Below are 19231 nucleotides of genomic sequence, written 5' to 3' on the forward strand. Positions count from 1 at the left end.
CCTTTGTGTTGCCTCCTTCCCACTGGGGTCTGCGGGGTGGCCAGCGAGAGAGCGCCCCTCGGCCAAGTTGCTCCTTCGGGTGGCTGTCTGCGAGGGGAGGAGTCGGGCGGGTTCAAGTCTCGTGTGGGTCGCGGAAGCAACGGTGGGTGAGTTGCTCCAAACTGCACTGCTGCCCTCCCCCCCACCCCCATCAAAATCCCCAAAGCGCAGCGAGCCCATGCTGCCCGCCGCCGTGCCCATGCGCCCTGCACCGTCCCAGTCCCACCCCTGCCAAAAGCCCTGTTCAGCCAGCCTCTGCTCACAACTTGGCAGCCTCTGCCCCGCCCGCTCCCACCCCCTCCGGGCTCACTCTGGTGCCGCTGCCCCCATGGCTGCCTGGCCCTCCCCTCCCCACTGGATGCATCCTGCCTGAATCAAACGACAAACGTAACGATCTCTGCCGTCCTGTTCCAGGCGACAGAGACGGAGAGTTTCCACAGAGACAGGAAACCTCTCTCGGAAACGACGGCCATGGGGGTGAAATGTGCAGAGAGATCAATAGCATTGGGGAAAGCGCTGTCTCAAGCAGACCAGATAAGCCAAACTCAGAATCATCCCCACCTTTTCTCTTCTCTCCTCCTCCTCCCTCCATTCTCCCCCTTCTTTGTTCCTGTCGGCTCAGAAAAAAGGGGAGGGAGTGGGGGGACCTTCAAACATCAGGGGGGAGGGGGCTCTGATCTCATGAGCAACCCATTTGGCCCCTTTTGCATCGAAGTTTGTCCTCCATCCCAGGAAGATAAAATCCTTGCATAAGACCACTCCTTTGAATAACAAAGGAGGACGGACAGAGGGCAGCTGGTGGACGGGACTGCGGAGGCAGTGGCTCAGCTGGGGAGGAGGGATGAGGCCGGCGCTGCTGCCTGCCTCGGCCAGGTGAGGCTCAGCCCCTCGAGGGTGGGCCAGCAAGGGAGGCGAGGCTCCTTCCCGCTCCAGGACCTGGGCAGGGGCGAGGCTAGCTTTGGTGCCTGGTCCCCCCCCCCCGGGCCTGTTTCTGGGAGGTCTCCAGGCCCCACCGGGAGGTTGGCATCACCTGGGGGCGCCACAAGCTGGCCTCGCCTAGGGCACAGAAACACCTTGGGCCGGCCCTGGGCACATGACACAGGGAACCCAGGCTTTGGAACACGCTGTTTCATAAAGGGGTTTTTTTTGTTTCTTCTCTGTCTGCACAACACATTCTAGTCATTTACTCTACTGTTTTGCTTTATGCTGCTGATATTCTTGTTTTGTTGTTTGTTTCTTTTTGTATGTGTTTTTGTAGGTGGTTTTGTATTTGCGTTGACGTGTTTATTTGTGTCTTTTAAAAAATTTTAAACTGTACTGTTATCATGTTAAAGATACAAGTTTATTTCATATTAGAATCCTAAATTAAATGTTTCAATAACTACAATAACGGAGACACATTCTTCATGCCTTCCCTGGTGTATGAAGGTGCAAAAGTTTTCTATTATCAGAGAGCCAATGTGCCCTCTTTTATCTAGTTTAGTCTATAAGCTTCCTGAACTGGATATATGTCATTCTGGAAGCAACCTCATAAATGTCATGATGATCTTGGAAAAATTAACGATAGTTGCTCAGTGGAAACTGCTAACAACTATAGCTGAAGAGGATGGTATGAGCCATGCAGAGATTATAGATACCATATAAACAGATTGGGAGGGGAAAGTCTTCCCCTTACCCTCCCACAGGAGTCTCTTGTGATCCAGAAAAAGGAACTATCAGAAGTCAAGGGACCCTCATGGATCAAAAGCCATAGAGAGGAATCAGGTGCAACTGCCTATCCTTCCTTTGCCAGCAGATTTCCTACTGAGGGAAGGTCATTTTCACCCAGTTCCCTTCTTCACTGCAGCCTTCCTCACTACATGTCTTTTTGTCCATGAGATTCCTTTTGCAATGCCCACACAAGGGGATACACTGGAAGCCATGCAGCAATTGAATATTGCACTTTACCTGAATAATTTTGGAGGTAAGATGCTGAATCGTGTCTTATCTAAAATTTTCTTGATTCTGTTTCTCCCACCAGACACAGTATTTGCTTTGATTTTCTTGCTTCCTTTCTCACGTGGAAACATCTGTTCTACATCCCCAGGAATATCTGGGATAGAATAACGATTATTTTTCTTTTCTGCAATTTTGGGAATATGTGGAACTCCATTCTTCTCCTGACCAATCCTGCTAAGCAGCTCTTTGAACACTGTAAAAAGAACATCAAACTACTGTAAAAAGTACATAAAACTACTGAAAATTCTAAAATTATTTTTTAAAAATGATAAACCTTAAAAATAAACTTTTAAAAAGTAGAATTTTATGATCACTTTGTTCTGAAGGACAATGTATTACACCGTTACTTCAAGAAATGAGACTTTTATAGCAACAAAGGGCAAACAGCTGGGACAGCATAAGATATTGATGAGTTACATGAGTGATGGTTTGGTATATGGTTTTCAGGTTTGGGCTGCCCACTGAGCTTAACTTCTTTGCTGCTCATCATTCCTTGATCATCACACTACTCTATAAAGACAAGGTTTGTTTTGTTTTGTGTACGTGTTAAAACATAAACTGCACAACCAAGTTCTATTTACTTTATACGCTGTTCAATATAATCATAATCTAACTTCTGTTTCAAATACATTCACTTTCAATACTGTCTAGGATCCAAAAAGGTCTGGACACAAGCAGTTGAGAATCCTACCAATTTATCATTCTGGAGACCGTTCCTTGTACCTCATGGACTCTAAAGCATTCTCAAACTTTTGGGCCTGGTGCATGGAATATTACACACAGCCCTTTGGATCCCAGCTACCATGTCCAAAAAATGGCTATAGTCATGTGTAAAAACAATAAAAGCAAACTCAAGAACCATTAAGGATATGTTTCAAACTTTCCAAGTCTCTATAGCTGTATATATCTATCTATTTGTACATCTGTACTTGACAGCCAGGGTGGTGTAGTGGTTAGAGTGTCGGACTAGGATTTGGGAGACCCAGGTTCAATCCCCACTCCATCATGGAAGCTTGCTTGCTGACCCTGGCCTAGTCCCACATTCTCAGCCTAACCTACATCATAGGGTTGTTGTGGGGGAGGTGAACAATGTGAGCTGCTTTGGGACTCCACTGGGGGGAAAGATGGAGTATAAATGAAAAAAACATGAAAAATAGCATTTTAGTCTTATAATCTGTAAGAGTTTTGCTTTCCTCCCACTGTAACTACTACAGCAGAAGTGCTAATGACTCATATTTCTGTCTTACCAACCAACAGCTCAATCTAGCTGCAAACTGCCAATCAAATTACATTGCATGACTTATATGATATTTGCAGCCGTATGATATAGCTGAGTAGATCTGCAAAGGCAGAATCAAAGAAAAATTAAAATATGGCCCAAAGGACTAGATGGCATCTGATATATATATATAGATGTGTGTGTGTGTGTGTGTGTGTGTGTGTGTGTGTTGGTATTTTTCGGCTTTGGGTATATCAGACCCGAAAAATATCAGTAAATGCCAAATATCCCCAGTTCGATACTAGTAAAGTATCATGACCGGGGAAATATTCGATATTCCTGAATATATATTCGGGTCTGATATACCTGACAGGAGGGAAGGGAGGCATGTAAAAATGCCTTCTTTCCCTCTGGAAGCCGGTTCAGCTGTCCTTGTCCATTTCACTACCTGCCAGTCAGCTGTTAGGGTTAAGCCATTTAAATCAGGGGAGTGAAACTGTCAAGTGAAAGCCTCCTCTCTCTGCCCTTCCTTTCTCTAGCTGACCCAGGGTAGCTAGAGAAGAGAAGGCAGGGAGCCCAGGCATGTTCCCATGCCTGCCCTTTGCTTCCCCAGTCCCTCCCACTGCAGCGAGTTGGCTGAGGAAGCAAAGGGCAGGCATGGAAATATGTCTCCTTCCCTCCCTGAGCTTCTCCACCACTGCGGAGAAGCTCAGGATGGGGAAGAAAAAACCCCCAGCAAGTTTAAATGCCTTTCTTTCCCTCCTCGACATGGGGAGGGAAAGAAAGGCATCTAAACATTCCTGGGTTCCCCCCCTCCCCTTCTCCAGGGACCCCGCGGCTGTGCATCCAAGGAAATTTAGACATGTTTATTATGCCCCATGTGATACAATGGCTCACTTTATCAGATGTAAGGGGTAATTAAAAGGCAGCTTGTGCTGTGGAGCCTGCCAATTAAAGGATGAAATATTAGGCATAGAACTTGACTTACCAAAAATGTTTGTTTTTACAGTAATAGAAAGATGAGTATTGTTCTTCAGTATTTCCATAGCTTTTGCAAAAGTAATGTTCTCAAAGTTTTGCCCATTGACTTCCATTACCTTTGGAAGAAACAGAAAGAGAAGTATTACAACAGTCCATTTTGAAACGTTTTGTTATCAAATTATCAAAACAATCTTTTAATGCAGCATCATAAAGCAGTTTTTTCTTGCGTTTGTATGTTTGTGCTGGACAGTTTTTGGGGATTACCTTCTTACTTTCCTAATGGCTATCAGCCTTGACAACGAAATGAAACCTCCCTGTTCAGAAGCAGCAAACTTCTGAATACCAACAGCTAGACGGCAACAACCAGGGGAAGTTCTGCCCTGCTTGCTAGCTTTTTAGTTGACCACTGTAAAACAGAATGCTCACTAGAAGAACCACTGGTTTGATCCAACAGAGTTACTTTGGACTACTTTTCTTGATAGAAATTATCTTAAATTACCTTAAAATACCCTTACTAACTTTTTATCAATGTTTTCAAATAGGTCCAGTTCAGACATGGCCAGACTATACAAGAATTCTGAGAAATGTGCTCCACGTTTATTTGCTCCCTCCTTCCCATGTGTGCACTGCTTCCCTCCCACAGTTCACGGCAATCACAGTTTGCCATGATGTGAGACATGGGCAAGCAATGATTTTTTAAAAATTTTGTTTTAATATAAAAAACTACAATACAAAATGGCGACTCTTTGTCAACGATTACACAGTGAATAATAGCATAAAAAGTCTATATATAAAAAAGTCTCGCTTAGGAAATCTAGACTAACCAAATACCAGTAACTTGTATTTGGCATTAGATATAGTTTCCCAATCAAAGATGTCAATGTCCATTTTATCTAAGATAGGTTACCAAATATTTAGAGGATTGGAAAAGTCACTCTCATTTTGATTACTGGAATGATAAATTGAGAAATTGTCCAACATGAATAGATCCCATACTTTATACCACCACTGAGTTATATTTGGCACCTTAGTATCTTTCCAATACCTTGCAATTAGAATTTTAGCCGCTGTGGAAAGAATACTGATTAATTTTTTGACTTTTTCAGGAGGACCGTCAGAGGGCCATAAACCGAGGAGAAGAACAGCCGGCGAAAAAGGTAAGTTGTAATTTGTTAATTTGTGAATGCAGTTTGTCTTTAAACCAGAATTATTAGCCATAATTTGAAATCTGATTCTGATTTATGGTTTGGAAGCAAATTACAGTCAAAATAACTGTAGTCTACCTTATTGAGACAGTGCTACAAAGAATGTTTACCACAAATCAGGAATAAGATGAGGGAATGAAAAACCAAAAGAAGGCGGGAGTATGATCTGGCTGTGCTGTCTGAACAAGGTTGACACAGCAAATGACTCAAGTCAGTTTCTTCAACAGAATGGATTTGATCCCATCTAGGAAGTCCATGCATGGAAGCGTGACTCCCCCATTCACAAGAGCCCAACACGCCCCCCAAAAAGCTGCTCCTGAGGGATCAGTGACCCTTAAGAGTAACGTAAGTGTAAGGGCTGTCACAGGAGGGGGGAATCGGTGAAATTCACTCCACCCTTTCTTTGGATCTTTTCAATTGGATCCAAGTTATTACAGTTTACTTAATTTTGATAGCTTTATATAAGATCATAACTGAGGTTTTATTTTACCTGGTCACCGCGTTTAAGCCCAGCTTCTGCTGCTTTGCTTCCTGATTCCACTGTCTCTACAAAAATACCAAAACCTTTATCGCTTCCTTCAAGGAGGCTGAAGAAAAGTGGGGAGTCTCTGGAAGGTTTCTGCAATGTAATCTGTCTCCACTTTGCCTTGGCAGCACAGGCAATGTTTAGTAACCTAAGGTGCCCCTTCATTTTCTGTAAACAGACAAACAAATAAACATCTCCCCGTTCTATACATAGATGAGATTGTAGGAAAGAACCCATGGAAAGAAGACAGTCTCACAGAACCATTCTCAGGACCTTCAAAGCCTTGTTCTTTAACAAAACTGTCAGGAACCTGAATTACTTGCATCACTTCTTGGATACCTAATTTTTGAATGACATACCCAAAGTAATGCTCAATTAAAAACTGCTATTTTTAAATTTGTGCTTTCAGTATTATGACAAAGAAACAAAATAAAGAACACAGCACAACAACACCATTAATTGTGGGACTTACCGCATTTTCCAAGTTTTTTTCAAATTCTTCCAAAAAACGTGTCATGGCTGGATCTCCCTCAAAGTCATTAAAATGGTTGTTTACCCATAAAAGTACGACTCGAGTAACCTAAGAACAAGTGGATACATAAAGATAACAAGGAGGCAAGTTTTTTGTAAGAGAAAAATGTCCTTTTTAACAGAACATTAGCACTGGCAACTACCTAAACAACGTCAAACTTTGTTTCCTCTATGAGCTAATTTTTCATTTAAAAAAAATGAAAACCACTGGCTTTCATTAAGTAGAGAACAGGTGTGCTACACAAACTTATTTGGAGCAACAATTTTCTTCAGGATCCCTACAGGTGCTTATGCATCAATATTTCAAAGTTACAGTCACAGTGAAATGTTGGTCATTTCATTAAGGGTTGCTTCTAAGAGACTTAAAAAGCAGGAGTAAAGAAATTTATATCTTCATTTTATGACAAGGTAGTCAATGGAGTTATAAAATTACCGCTTTGCCTCACCAGAGGCAGACTCAGCAGTCTTAGAGACTGTTCAATCCATTTTTTTTAATGTAAAATCTATCCCACTTCCCTGTTCACATACAAAAATGATTCTTGTTCTGAGTAGCAAGGTTTTTTGTTCCCCTACATCCAAAGTTACTGGTGTCTACATATAACTTCAGAAGTTGTACTAATAACTGTAGCCATACTTCCTCACTGCATACTTCCCATGCTTACAGTCATTAAGAAGGGAAAGCATAGACAGTCATTTACATTTTGTTATCAAGGCAACTTTCCAAAGAAGAAAAGCTTACACACACACATGCTTCTTATTTCTTAATTGAAAAAAATAGTGAATGGTTCAGAAGCTTTAACAAAAAATCTTGCCTTAAAGATGAAAAACATAGTTAAACAGAAATATAAATAGGATGCCATTCACTCTGGAGATTTTCTCTCTATGGCTGACGCTGCTAGCCAACAGATGTTCAATAGTGGGCCCACCACTATTCTATATAGATCTTATTTAATTTTATTTTGTCAATGTGAACTCCAAAGTCTTAGTGAACTCCAAAAAGATGACTTGAAGGAATCAGTTAAAGAATGAAGCTCATTAATAAAATAAGCATAGTCTGCCTACAGATTTCACGTAGACAATTTTTAATCAGATGATGTCTAGGTTCCTCATGCCACACAGCATCCCCATTTATCATGTTCTGAGTATGTGTCTGGAAATTTAGATTAACTGCACAAGCAAGAGTGATATCTATTCACAGCACACAGGAATACACAAGACCTAAGCAAGACCTAACTGGTGATCTCTAATTTATAAACCAACCTTGTCCCTGAGATTGTCTACTTGAAACCACTCTAAGAGTTTGCCTCCAACTTCTAGAGAGCTTGACAGAAATGTTCTGTATGTTAAGAGAAAATCTTCGATGTATGTTGGATCCACAATAGAGTGTTCTTCTATTAAATGCATGATGAGCCGTTCAGGTGTTGCCTTAAAAGCAAAACATATTTCAGTGTATCACAAAAAATTCTATGCCTAATAACAATATTTCTTTTTGCAATATAATTAGCCAAGATTTATTTGGAGAAAAATTCACCCAGTTTCTTAATCTTTTATTATTTTTAGAACACCTGAAAAACTGGTTTACTTTACTCTCTTTTAATGCATTAGAATGCAGATCAAGACTTCAGAAAGCCAAAACATTAAATGACTTCTAACTACCCACTGACACATTACTTTCAAACACCATAGTAATTTGAATTTGAGAAACTAACAAAGTAATCCTATGCAGAGTTATTCCAGATTAAGCCCTGGAGTAACTCTGCATAGGAGTAACTATAAATAAAAACTGAACAATTTACAAAAATTGAATAACTGCTAAATCCTTTGGAATATTTATACAGATACATATATAAAGTTACCTTAATGACTATGTGTCCTTTCCTGGTTCCACTACGGTCCAGCTCCCTGTGCTCCTTCACCATAACAATTTCTCCTTCTTCTTCAACTTTGTGTGTATTTTTTTCAACATGGTTTAGAATTCTCCAGTAGTCCTGCTGAGCTATACAGACAAACTGTCCCAGAATATAAAAGGACAATTAATATACTGACAGTACCACAAAATCCCATCTGTTGCTTAAGCCTGGGCAGATGTAATGCAAAGCCAGCAAAGCATCATTAGAAATAATTTTATTCTTATCTCATCCCAGTCTCTCCAGTTATTGGTCAGAGACAATCCCTATGGACAGCAGTAAAATCTAGATGAAAAGTTAAACTGAAGAACTAAAAACGTGCATTTTCTGTTTAACTATACTGAATGCATTTCAGCCCACACATCTTTTCTAAAAAAACAAATGCAACAGTTCCTGTTTCTTGAACAGCTGATATCAGCATAAAAACTACAAGAGGTTACAGTTAACTAAAGAGAGTTTATTGATTTATCCTATTTCTGAAATGAGCATTTAAGTAGAAGCAAATCCTAACTTTTATAAGAAGCTTCAAAACAGCAGAATATATCACTACTAAGTTATCTTACCTGGCAGTCATCTACTTTGGTCCTAACCACACCATTCATGTATTGCTTTTCCAGTGAGGGGGTAATCCCAAAACTATTTCCCATACAGAGACTTTCTGTTTTTCCATCAGGATGGCTGATCTCCACTGTTCCATTTAAAATTACATACCAAGAATCAAGCTAGAAAAAAACACAAACATAATCCTTTAGAAACTTACTAAAGGTCAAATGAGTCTCCTGTTCACCTAGAGATAGGTCAGTATGCTTCTGCAATGATGGTATGCATTCAATCTAACAAACAGATTATTAATTGTTTATATAGTGATCATTTCCCTTCTTCATTGTCTTTGGCAGAATTAATGAACTGAACGAAAATTATTTCTTGAGTATCACAATCTTTGAATATTTTAAAAATGGATACAGGCTGTCTCATCACAATTAGTGTAGAACCATTTAGAAGTTGGATGGAAGAAAATGAACCTGAAGGACAGAACCATGAAAGGACTTCTGCTGGGCGAGTTCTGTGGAGTCATAAAAGGATTCATTCTATCTGTGTAGACAGAAGTACAAAAAACAATAGTATTATACACTACTTACTTCTTGCCCATCTTCAAGGATGATGGTTCCTGCTTGCTCTACTACTTCAAATATCATCACTGAGCAGAGTTCCCTTCTTACAGACATAGTCATGTTTGCAAATGCTGGAAGCTGATGCATAAATTCCAGTAGTTGTTCTTGCAAAACAAAAAACAATAAGTGTTAGCAACAAAGAAAGAACTATTATGTATGATGCTAGGTATGGTGATTTTTAACAATCCTTATCTGTGGCATTCACTTTATGCTACATTCTAAGGGTGGTGAGAATGTGAAGACTCAGGGAGGGGAAAAAAATAAGAGATTGTCATGTGGTACTTCCCTAGTTGTATCACATAGTTGTATTACTTTCCCAGCTGTATTCATGTTATCCCTTTAAATAATTCTACGCAATCCAGAAGGAGGAATTAAACGCCACCATATCTGGTTAGGTCATCTAGTTTCTAATTAATATTAACCTCCATAATATTACAGGTAACTTTAACAGACCCCTTTTAAGACAGACCCATGCACAGAAAAGTCACTTTTACTTCTCACCAATATCATCGTCTGTTTTGTCAGCTGGCTCTTTTTCAAGGCACTCCCGTACAACATCTCGCCCTAGCAGTGGATCTGAAGTTCTGTCAATGTCTTCATCTTCTTCTTCTTCTTCTTCAGAATCTACTGGTGCCTCTGGGAGCCCAGTTAAGTCTACATCTCCCATTTCACTTTCAGTAGCCTGCAAATAAAGTAGTGAATGGTCTTTATTGATTAAAAATGTCCACAGAAGCTGACAAAAAACCCTAATTAAACAACATTTTTTTAAAAAAATTACAACATACTTTCTACTTGAATAAAACGATAGCAGTGGAAAATTATAACAGAGGTTGGAAGTATTCAGGAGGAGGCTCAAAAGAGCTACATAGTTCAATTTGATGCCTAAAAAGAGTAAATGATGCTGTCAAAGGTCCATCAGTGGGGAGGATGTTCTAAAATAATTCACTGGAACAGGGAAAAAAACACTCAAGAAAATCAAGGTTCAAGAGAATCAACACAATTACATTCCCTCTGTCTTGGTATCAGAGCAACCAACCAGTTTCGGTGCCATGACTGCATCCAAAACTGAACTGAAATGCATATGGATAATGCATTTCATCCAGAAACATATAGTACTGAGCTGCTACCCCCTGCACAGACACTGGCCTAAACAAAAAATTGTTGCAACAGTCAATATTTAGTACAATTGCCATAGTTCAGGTACAGCTTCTCAGGTGCATCCTAATAACTGTTTCCTTTGACAAAGCTGGAAACATCTCTTTTCTCGGGTACCCTGCCCATACATGTTCTAACCCAAGAAAGCCAAGTGGTAGCCCTCACCATCCTCATACTACAGGAGCAGAAACTATTCATTCTGGTTCTGTCATCTACCTTCCCTGTAGCCTGAGTGTCCAGCATATAGGTTGACTGTACTGAGGCAAGCCCGACTCAGTATGAAAGGTGCCTAGCATGTTCTTTAAGTGTCAGTAGTTTAAGTAGTTCTATTTACATATAGATACACTTTAAAAACAATGTTCCCAAAGCGAATGTGACACAAATATACAGATTGTCTATATATATTTTTGCACTTCTGAACTGGTAGGGAAAAAACCTCACTGCTGACTTTTGGAGTGCTTGTTCTTGAATGATGTATGATAGCTCCTTTAGCTCTATAACTCAAATCTGCTACATACTATTCAGCAAGTGTGAAAGCACCTTTATCTTGATAGCAGGCAGAAAGAGAACTAAGCAAGTGTGAAAGCACCTTTATCTTGATAACAGGCAGAAAGAGAACAAACAAGTTTGAACTATTACTTCCCACCCTTAGCTGAGTGGAGTGGTAGGGCACAACCCAATATTTAACAATATTTACCATTATTTACAGAGCAATCTTAAATAGAGTGATACCCTTCTCAGTCCTCTGAAGTCAACCGGCTTTGAAGAGTGTAAATCAGAAAATGTTAAGGCATCTAAATATATGGGCAGTGTAAGATCAAGAAAGTTGTTTCCAAGGCCATCTGTTCTTATATAATTAAACTAGATCCATAAAACTGATCACACAACGGAAAAAGCTTCGAAGTATGAGACAGCTAGTGAAAATGAGTCTTAAAGAAACCCTCCCGGAGCTTTCCACTTTCTCTTGCAGAATCCAAGTAGACAAACCTTTTTTCAAGCCACTATAGATTGCCCAGCCTTTGTGAATTAAAAATTATATACTTGTTTTGGTTTTGACAAACTAATACGTAAGACTGAATTTCCAACAAAATCTACCTTGTCTCTTTGAATACTTTTTTCATCGAGGATGGGGAAATGCTGCATTTCTTTTCAAGGTTTGTACCAGCCCTCCACCTCTGAGCTCAGCTTAGGAACCTTCTCACCCCAGGGTAAATTTAGGGGGAACAGCTTCAAGTACCCCCAGCTGATCATTTTCTATTAGTCTGCCTGTTCAATATTACCACACTTAAGTACTGTCACAGCAGAGGACACAGATGTAGGGCATTTGATAAAGTCTAGATGAAGGAGCCAAATGCAGAAGAAAAAACAGGTTGCTTACCCGTAACTGATGATCTTCGGGTGGTCATCTGTGCATTCACACACATGGGTTCTGTGCCTGCACTCGAACCCGACCTCGGAGAACTATAAGAGCTAGCCTCTGGTTTTGGTGCGCTTCCTTCCCACACTCTGGGGAGCAGACATCTATTGCGCATGTCTGGAGTGGGGAAGGAAACGCCCTCCCACTCAGTTTCTTCCGGTCACTGCTTGCAAGTCCCAGAAGACAAGCAATATGTGTGGGAGATGCCAGCAGTGGGGAAGGCTGGGTGGGCGTGTGTGACTGCACAGATGACCACTCGAAGATCATCAGTTACAGATAAGCAACCTGTTTATCTTCTTCATGGTCGCTGTGCAGTCCCACACATGAGTGTTTAGTAAGCTTCACCAGTAGGATGGCGGGTGCCAGCAGCTCCACATTGGAATAACCATCGCACAGCAAAAAAGGGGTGAAAGACGCCAATCATCAGTGGAAGACGAAGCACAGCACAGATTGGCTGAAGAACACAACCCGTCATGCCCTAATATCAAGGGCATAATTTATCAAGAAAGTCCTTTGCAAGGACCATGTGGCAGTAGCCCAAATGTCCTCCAGAGGGACACCCTTGAGAAAGACTGATGACGCAGAGACAGCCCTAGTCGAATGGGCTCTCAGTGTGACAGGTAAAGGTTGTTTCGCCAGCATGTAACAGAACAAGATAGTTGAGGTGATCCATTTTGACAACATTGGGAGAAAACTTTATGCCCCAGATGGGGCTTGCTGTAAGCCACAAACAAACGAGAATCCCGTTGAAAAGAAGACATTCTACAGAGGTAGAAGGAGAGTGCTCTGCGGATGTCTAATGTATGAAGGGCTCTCTGGCCATCATCTGTCAGGTAGGTGAAGAACATGGGCAGCACAACAGGCTGAGAAAGTGAAAACCCAACACTACTTTGGGTAGAAAAGTAGGATCAGACCAAAGGACCACCTTGTCCTTGTGGAAAATGGTATACGGCGGGTCAGCACGCAAAGCACAGAGATCGCTCGCTCTCTTAGTCGAGGTGACGGCTACCGGAAAGGCTGTTTTCCAGGGTAGAAGGTGCAGAGATGTAGTTGCGAGGGGCTCAAATGGCTCACCCATGAGTTTGGAAAGAATGAGGGACAAACCCCAGGCTGGAACAAGTGGTTTAACAGGAGGATGTAACTTCAACATACCTTTTAGGAATCATTTTGAAACATTATGGGAGAAAACAGTTCTCCCCTCAATGAAATCATGAAAAGCAAAGATCACAGATAGGTGCACCTTCAATGAGGAATAGCCCAAACCCGACTGATGAAGGGAGACTAGGTAGGTGAGGATCACAGGCAGGGGTGCAGTTTTCAGGTCCTCTCCCCAACTGGTAGCATAAAAAACGAAATGTCGCCACTTTGCCTGGTAGGAACGACAAGTAGTTGGCTTTCAGGCATTCAAGATAACATATTGAACCTCTGGTGGGAAGGTTAAGCCGTTATTCACCATGCAGTCAGCCTGCGAAAGCTGGAGTCGTGATGGAGGAACTGGTTGTGGTGTTGAGAAAGAAGGTCTGGAGGCAGTGGAAGGCACTGGTAGGTTGCAATAGACAATTTCAGAAAACTCGCAAATCAGGGTTGTAGAAGATGGGCTGCAGATAGCAAGGATTCAATGACCATTCGTGTTCGACTGACTGTGTCTGGCTGAGATCTGCTTGGGAGTTCTCTATGCCTGGCAGATGAACCACCGTAAGGTGGATGCCCTGTGACTTGCACCAGTGCCACCAAGCTAGGGCCTTTTTGCAGTTTCACGGACACTTTTCTGCCCTGCTTGTTTATATAATAGACTGTAGCCATGTTGTCCGATGTGATCTGTACATGAACATTGTGAAGAGCTGGCAGGAAGGAACGAAGGGCCCAATGGACCACCATGAACTCCAGGCAATCAATATGTTGGGTCCATTCCAATTTGGATCATTAACCCTGGGCTATAAATGCCACGCAGTGGGCTCCCCAACCCCACAGTGAGGCATCAATAGTGAGAATGGTGCTCGGAGGAGGAAGTCGGAGCAGCATTCCGGTTAGCAAATTCTCTTCCTGAGTCCACCACCGAAGAGTTGAGAGGACATTGGGTGGCAATGTGAGAAGTGTCAGTTGATGCAGATGAAGGGGGTTGAAAGTACAGATGAACCACAGTTGAAGGGGCCGTATCTGGAGCCTGGCATACAGTATTACATACGTGGTCACGGCTATCATCCCTAGGAGGCGCTGCCAAACCAGGGCTGGTTGCGTGGGAGAGGACAGTACACTCAGAACCAGAGAGCGCAGCATAGAGGCTCTGTCCATTGGGAAGAAGGCATGCTGTAGAGAAGTGCAAATTCATGCTCCTATGAATCCTGGATGGGGGTCAAGCAGGAATTGGAAAGGTTCACACAGATACCCAGGGACACCAGTAGCCAGAGCGTGGTGGACACATCTCAATGAAGCTGATGCTGGGAGTGGGAGACTAGCAACCAATTGTTGATGCAGGGAAAAACAGTGATCCTGCGTTGTCGTAGAAAAGCAGCAACCGCTGCCATGCACTTCATGAAAACTCTCAATGCCATCGAGAAACTGAAGGGGAGCACCCGGTATTGGTAATGGTTGGGTCCCACTGTGAATCTCAGGAAATGACGGTGTTGTGGGTGGATGGTGATGTGGAAATAGGCATCCTGAAGGTCAAGGTATGCCAGCCAGGTGCCCTTGGGGATCAGGGGGAGGATCGATTGAAGATCCAGAAATTTTTGTGCAGAATGTGGCAGTTGAGTTGTTGCAGGTCCATAATGGGGTGTTTGCCTCCATCCCATTTCAGGACAATAAGATATCAGGAGTAGAATCCCTTGTGATGTTGAGTTTGAGGGATGTGATCTACGGCTCCCTTGGCTAGAAGGCTTGAACTTCCTCGTGGAGGAAACTGGAAGGGAGCATCGCCATGAAAGGAGGGACCTGTGGGGTTGAAAGAAACTTGGCATATCCTAGGCAAATGATGGTGAGGACCCAGGTGTTCGTGGTGATGGATGCCCAGGTGTCGATGAAAGGGCACAGCTTGGTGCCTCAGGATATGATAACCCATGGTGGGTGAGGAGAACTGTGCTGGAGGGAGTCAAAAAGACTGTTTCACAGGAGGTCTTGCCTTTTTGGAAGAAGGAACTCTGGGCTTCTGGTGGTATGGCTGTTTGGCTGGGGGAGCCTTGTGCTTCCAGCAGTCTGACGGGCAGGGAGACCAAGAGCATTTGGACCCACTGGGCTTCCAGGTCCTGAATCTGGGGGTTTGTGGTTGGGAAGCCTGTGATAGCTGCAAGCTGTGAGCTCTTTTATGGCTGCAATCTATGTTGGTAAGGGTCTCATCCATGGAGGCATGGAACAGGCCTTCCCCATCAAAGGGTAGATCCTCCACCTTCGGTTTTATGGCAGGTTGCAGGGTGGTAGAGCATAGTCAAGCATGTCTTCTAAGGGCAACTGAAGTAGCCATGGCCTTTGATGAGCAAGATACTGCATGTCAAACAGTACAGATTTGTTGTTTCATCAATTTAGACAACTCGCTGAGAAGAGTAGTAGCAGTCTTCTGGGAGGCTTCAGGCAGTTCTGCAACCAAAGCAGAAAGTTGGTTTGTCAGATGAAAGGAACACTTCGAAAAGTACACTAAGTAGTTGTGGATCTTGGCTGTTGTGGTGGTGACTGAGTACACCTTTTGCCCCAGGATATCCAATTTATGGCCTTCACAGTCTGGTGGTACCAGGTGTTGTGCTTGTTTGTACTTACAGGCAGAGTGTACTATGACTGAATTCGGAGCTGGGTGGGAGAAAAGAAATTTCGAGTCTGACGGTTGGACTTGGTAGAGAGAGTCAAGGGGCTTTGATGTCGGTGGGATAGAAACGGGTTTGTCCCATGCCTGTCAGAGAACGTCTAGGTGAACTGGGAGCATGGGGAGTAAGGATGCTGGTGGAAGGTCTGATTGTACTAGCTTGTGGACTAGATCCGTAACTGTCGGAGAGCTACTGGAGAGCTGAATGTTCAGAGCGACAGCCATGCGAGTCACCCAAGGTAAGTCTTATACGCCTCCGAGGGTGATAAAGAACCCGGACGAACTATGTCCGAGTCCGGGGAAGTGTGAAATGAATCATCTGCTTCCGAATCTGACCCCTCAGACCCAGTGTCCAACAGTTCCAAAGCAGAGATCTGAAGGCCAAGGTTGTCTGGTGGTGCAGCTGATGTCAGCATTGGTTGGTCGGCCGGTGTGTTGACCAAGGGTCTTGGGGGGCAGCAATGGTAGCTGTTGGAGGAGCTGAAGGTGGCTTTACAACGATAGGAGCATCTGGTGGGCTGAACACTAGGGGCCGCTGGTCCAGAGGGAGGCATACTAGTAAATCTTCCAATTGGTATGGTGAATAGGAGCATGAATAATGGTCCCGATCTTGGTATGAGGAGCGGGATAGAGATCTGTAACACTCACAAAGAGATTGAGGGAAACGCTCCTGTGGGGAGGGAGATCATGACTCCGATGAGTACCTAGAGTAGCCCTCATAGGGAACTGCATAGGAGGCTGGAGCATAGTGGAAATGATGCCTGCTTCAGGATCGGGATTGACTCCGATGGAACCGGCGCCGAAGGGACAGACATGGTAGCTCGGCAAATTGTGAAGGTCTATCCTGACGAGCAAGGTCAGCTTCGAGGAAATCCGATGGTAGGTAGCCACAGACGGACAGTGATCTAGATGGGACATGCATCACATGTGTGGGAGGGGCTGCCACCGTGGATGGGGTTGATGACAACGTGAGCAAAGGAGTGGAGTCCTGCATGCCCATGGTTGCCATTTCCGAAGGTTGCACCGAGGCTGGGATCGATTTCGGGACCACTGCAGGCATTGGTACCGACCAGTCCTTTGACTTGTGCAATTTCTTCGGTTTCAGCACATCCGGAGACCAAGCCAAGAGTCCTTTGGACTGTTTGTCGGTCTTACGCTTTGAAGCCGTCGAGGCCAAAGATGCTGCCAACTTAGCCAAATCTTCCCTCTGAGCTGGGATTAGCGGTGAGGCTCTAGAACCCGAGGACTGGGACATCACCGGGCACAGGGAGGCCTCCAGGAGGTGGCTCTTCAGTCTCACAGCTCTGTTCTTTCTAGCCTGTTTCATAAAGTCACCACAATGGGCACAGGAGTCAGGTTTGTGAGACTCGTCCAGGCAGAAAAGACACAGGGAATGTCCGTCCATGGTAGGGATCTTCCCTTCACAATTTCGGCAATGTTTAAAATGAGTCTTCCCTTCCATGCGCCACCGGCAAGGCCCAGAGGGAAGGGGGTGGGGGAAGACGATGACAAGGGGGGAACTCACAGAAAAGTCCTTTTTTGTTTGTTTTTGTAGAGACACTGTCGACGGAGACAAAGAAGACAATGAAGATGGTGAGAATGGAGAAAAACGGAGAAGAGGCCGATGAGGTAGCTCAGCAGAAGATACGCAGTGAGTTAGGTCTGACCAGCACAGCGGTCAAGAAGAAATTGAGTGGGAGGGTGTTTCCTTCCTCGTTCCAGACATGTACAGTAGATGTCTGCTCCCCAGAGCATAGGAACGGAGCATGCTAAAACCAGAGTCTAGCTCTTGTAGTTCTCCAAGGTCGGGTTCAAGCGCAGCCGCAGAACCCATGTATGGGACTGCACAGAGACCACGAAGAAGATCAAATTAGTTCAAGTTTCAATCCCAAAGCTCCTTGAAGAACAGCAGTATTTGTGCCACTGTGTTAACATATACACCTGCCTAGCTTCTGAAGTAATCAAAAGTTCGTATTGGATTCATTACAAAGCTTTCATAGGTACACAACAGTATTTGTGCCACTGTTAACATATACACTGTGTTAACATTAACACCTGCCTAGCTTCCAAAGTAATCAAAAGTTCATATTGGATTCATTAGAAAGCTTTCATAGGTACACTATTTGCTTTCAATTAGTTCAACAGAATACCTCCGTCTCCTAAGAAGTTTCATGATTAATCTATATTTCAGCATGGAACTCATTCATGGATCATATTGCCATATACAGTTCTTTCTGACTTCAGTATCAGCATAAGCTATTCAAAATAATGTTGTAATTGTCCCACTAGACATTACTGGGGTCTGGCTGTGGATCATTTCTTTTTTTAACATGTACCTGTAAAAGAGTGTTTTAAGTGGCCTACTGAGAGCAACTAAATTTGGAAAGCAGTATTTGTGCCAAAAGTCAATGCAATATGATCCAGTTACATGAATACCAGTTCGAGTAAATGGAATGCAATAAAAAATCCATTCTTTACATACATTGATTCACCACAGGAAAGCTCTTTAAATCACTTAAATACAAGTCAAGAAGGTAATCATGCTTTCAGGAGCTTGGAATGTCAATGTGTTCATATTATTGGATAATTATATAGATGCAGTATTGATAATATTCACTAACAAAAATGTGGCTTTAGGATTTCACTGACATATTGCCAGACAAATCTGGAATAGGATACAATGCAATCATAATTTTAAATGTACATACAAATACATGTATATACAATAACTGTTCTAGGAAATGCTTAGCTGAAATGTATAACTATACTGCAAAACATGAACTAAGACTGCTGACAAAAGACAATCCTGGACCAAAATGGGACTGTTGGTCTGATCTGGCAGGGTTCTTTATGTTCCTTTCCATACCTATTTCCCACAGTTCTCTGCTGCAAATAATACCAGTTCGAAGTTTTGTTACATGCGTTTACATCCTTTAGTTCTACCCCTCTTCCAAGTCCAAATTTGTTTAGTACATATGTGAGTTGAAGGCATGAGAGAAATGGGAGAAAGGAATTAAAAAATATTCCCCTCTACCACCAATGTTTTCTTCTAATGAACTGTGCTCTCTTTTGTTTTCCTGAGAGTATCAAAAACTCTGCCTTGTCTATGGGTAATTCTGTTTTGCTGCCCTCCTGATTAAACTTCGGTGTTGGACAGAATCAGATGAGTGGCCTGTGAGGAATCACTGGGAGAGGATAAATGATTTAGAAATTTCTGCCCTGCACACAGCTAAATCTTCTCCTCTTCAATCAGTTCTCAGGTGTTTTATCCTTATCTCTGATGTATCTTTC

General features: G+C 42.9%; 1 protein-coding gene across 1 annotated transcript in view; it reads right to left on the reverse strand.

Annotated features, from left to right (window-relative positions):
- Nucleotides 1–19231, reverse strand: part of RAPGEF6 (Rap guanine nucleotide exchange factor 6) — a 218188-nt gene that overhangs the window by 58900 nt on the left and 140057 nt on the right. The window contains exons 8-16 of the mRNA XM_015429532.1: nt 10080–10260; nt 9546–9682; nt 8970–9128; nt 8356–8508; nt 7760–7924; nt 6441–6548; nt 5933–6136; nt 4245–4353; nt 1987–2230 (exon numbers count right to left, since the gene is read on the reverse strand). Coding sequence (XP_015285018.1) covers nt 1987–2230; nt 4245–4353; nt 5933–6136; nt 6441–6548; nt 7760–7924; nt 8356–8508; nt 8970–9128; nt 9546–9682; nt 10080–10260 — 1460 coding nt within the window. The remainder of the gene's footprint in view (nt 1–1986; nt 2231–4244; nt 4354–5932; nt 6137–6440; nt 6549–7759; nt 7925–8355; nt 8509–8969; nt 9129–9545; nt 9683–10079; nt 10261–19231) is intronic.

This window comes from Gekko japonicus, unplaced genomic scaffold (genome assembly GCF_001447785.1).
Source record: "Gekko japonicus isolate JY-2015 unplaced genomic scaffold, Gekko_japonicus_V1.1 scaffold304, whole genome shotgun sequence".
Lineage (NCBI taxonomy): Eukaryota > Metazoa > Chordata > Lepidosauria > Squamata > Gekkonidae > Gekko > Gekko japonicus.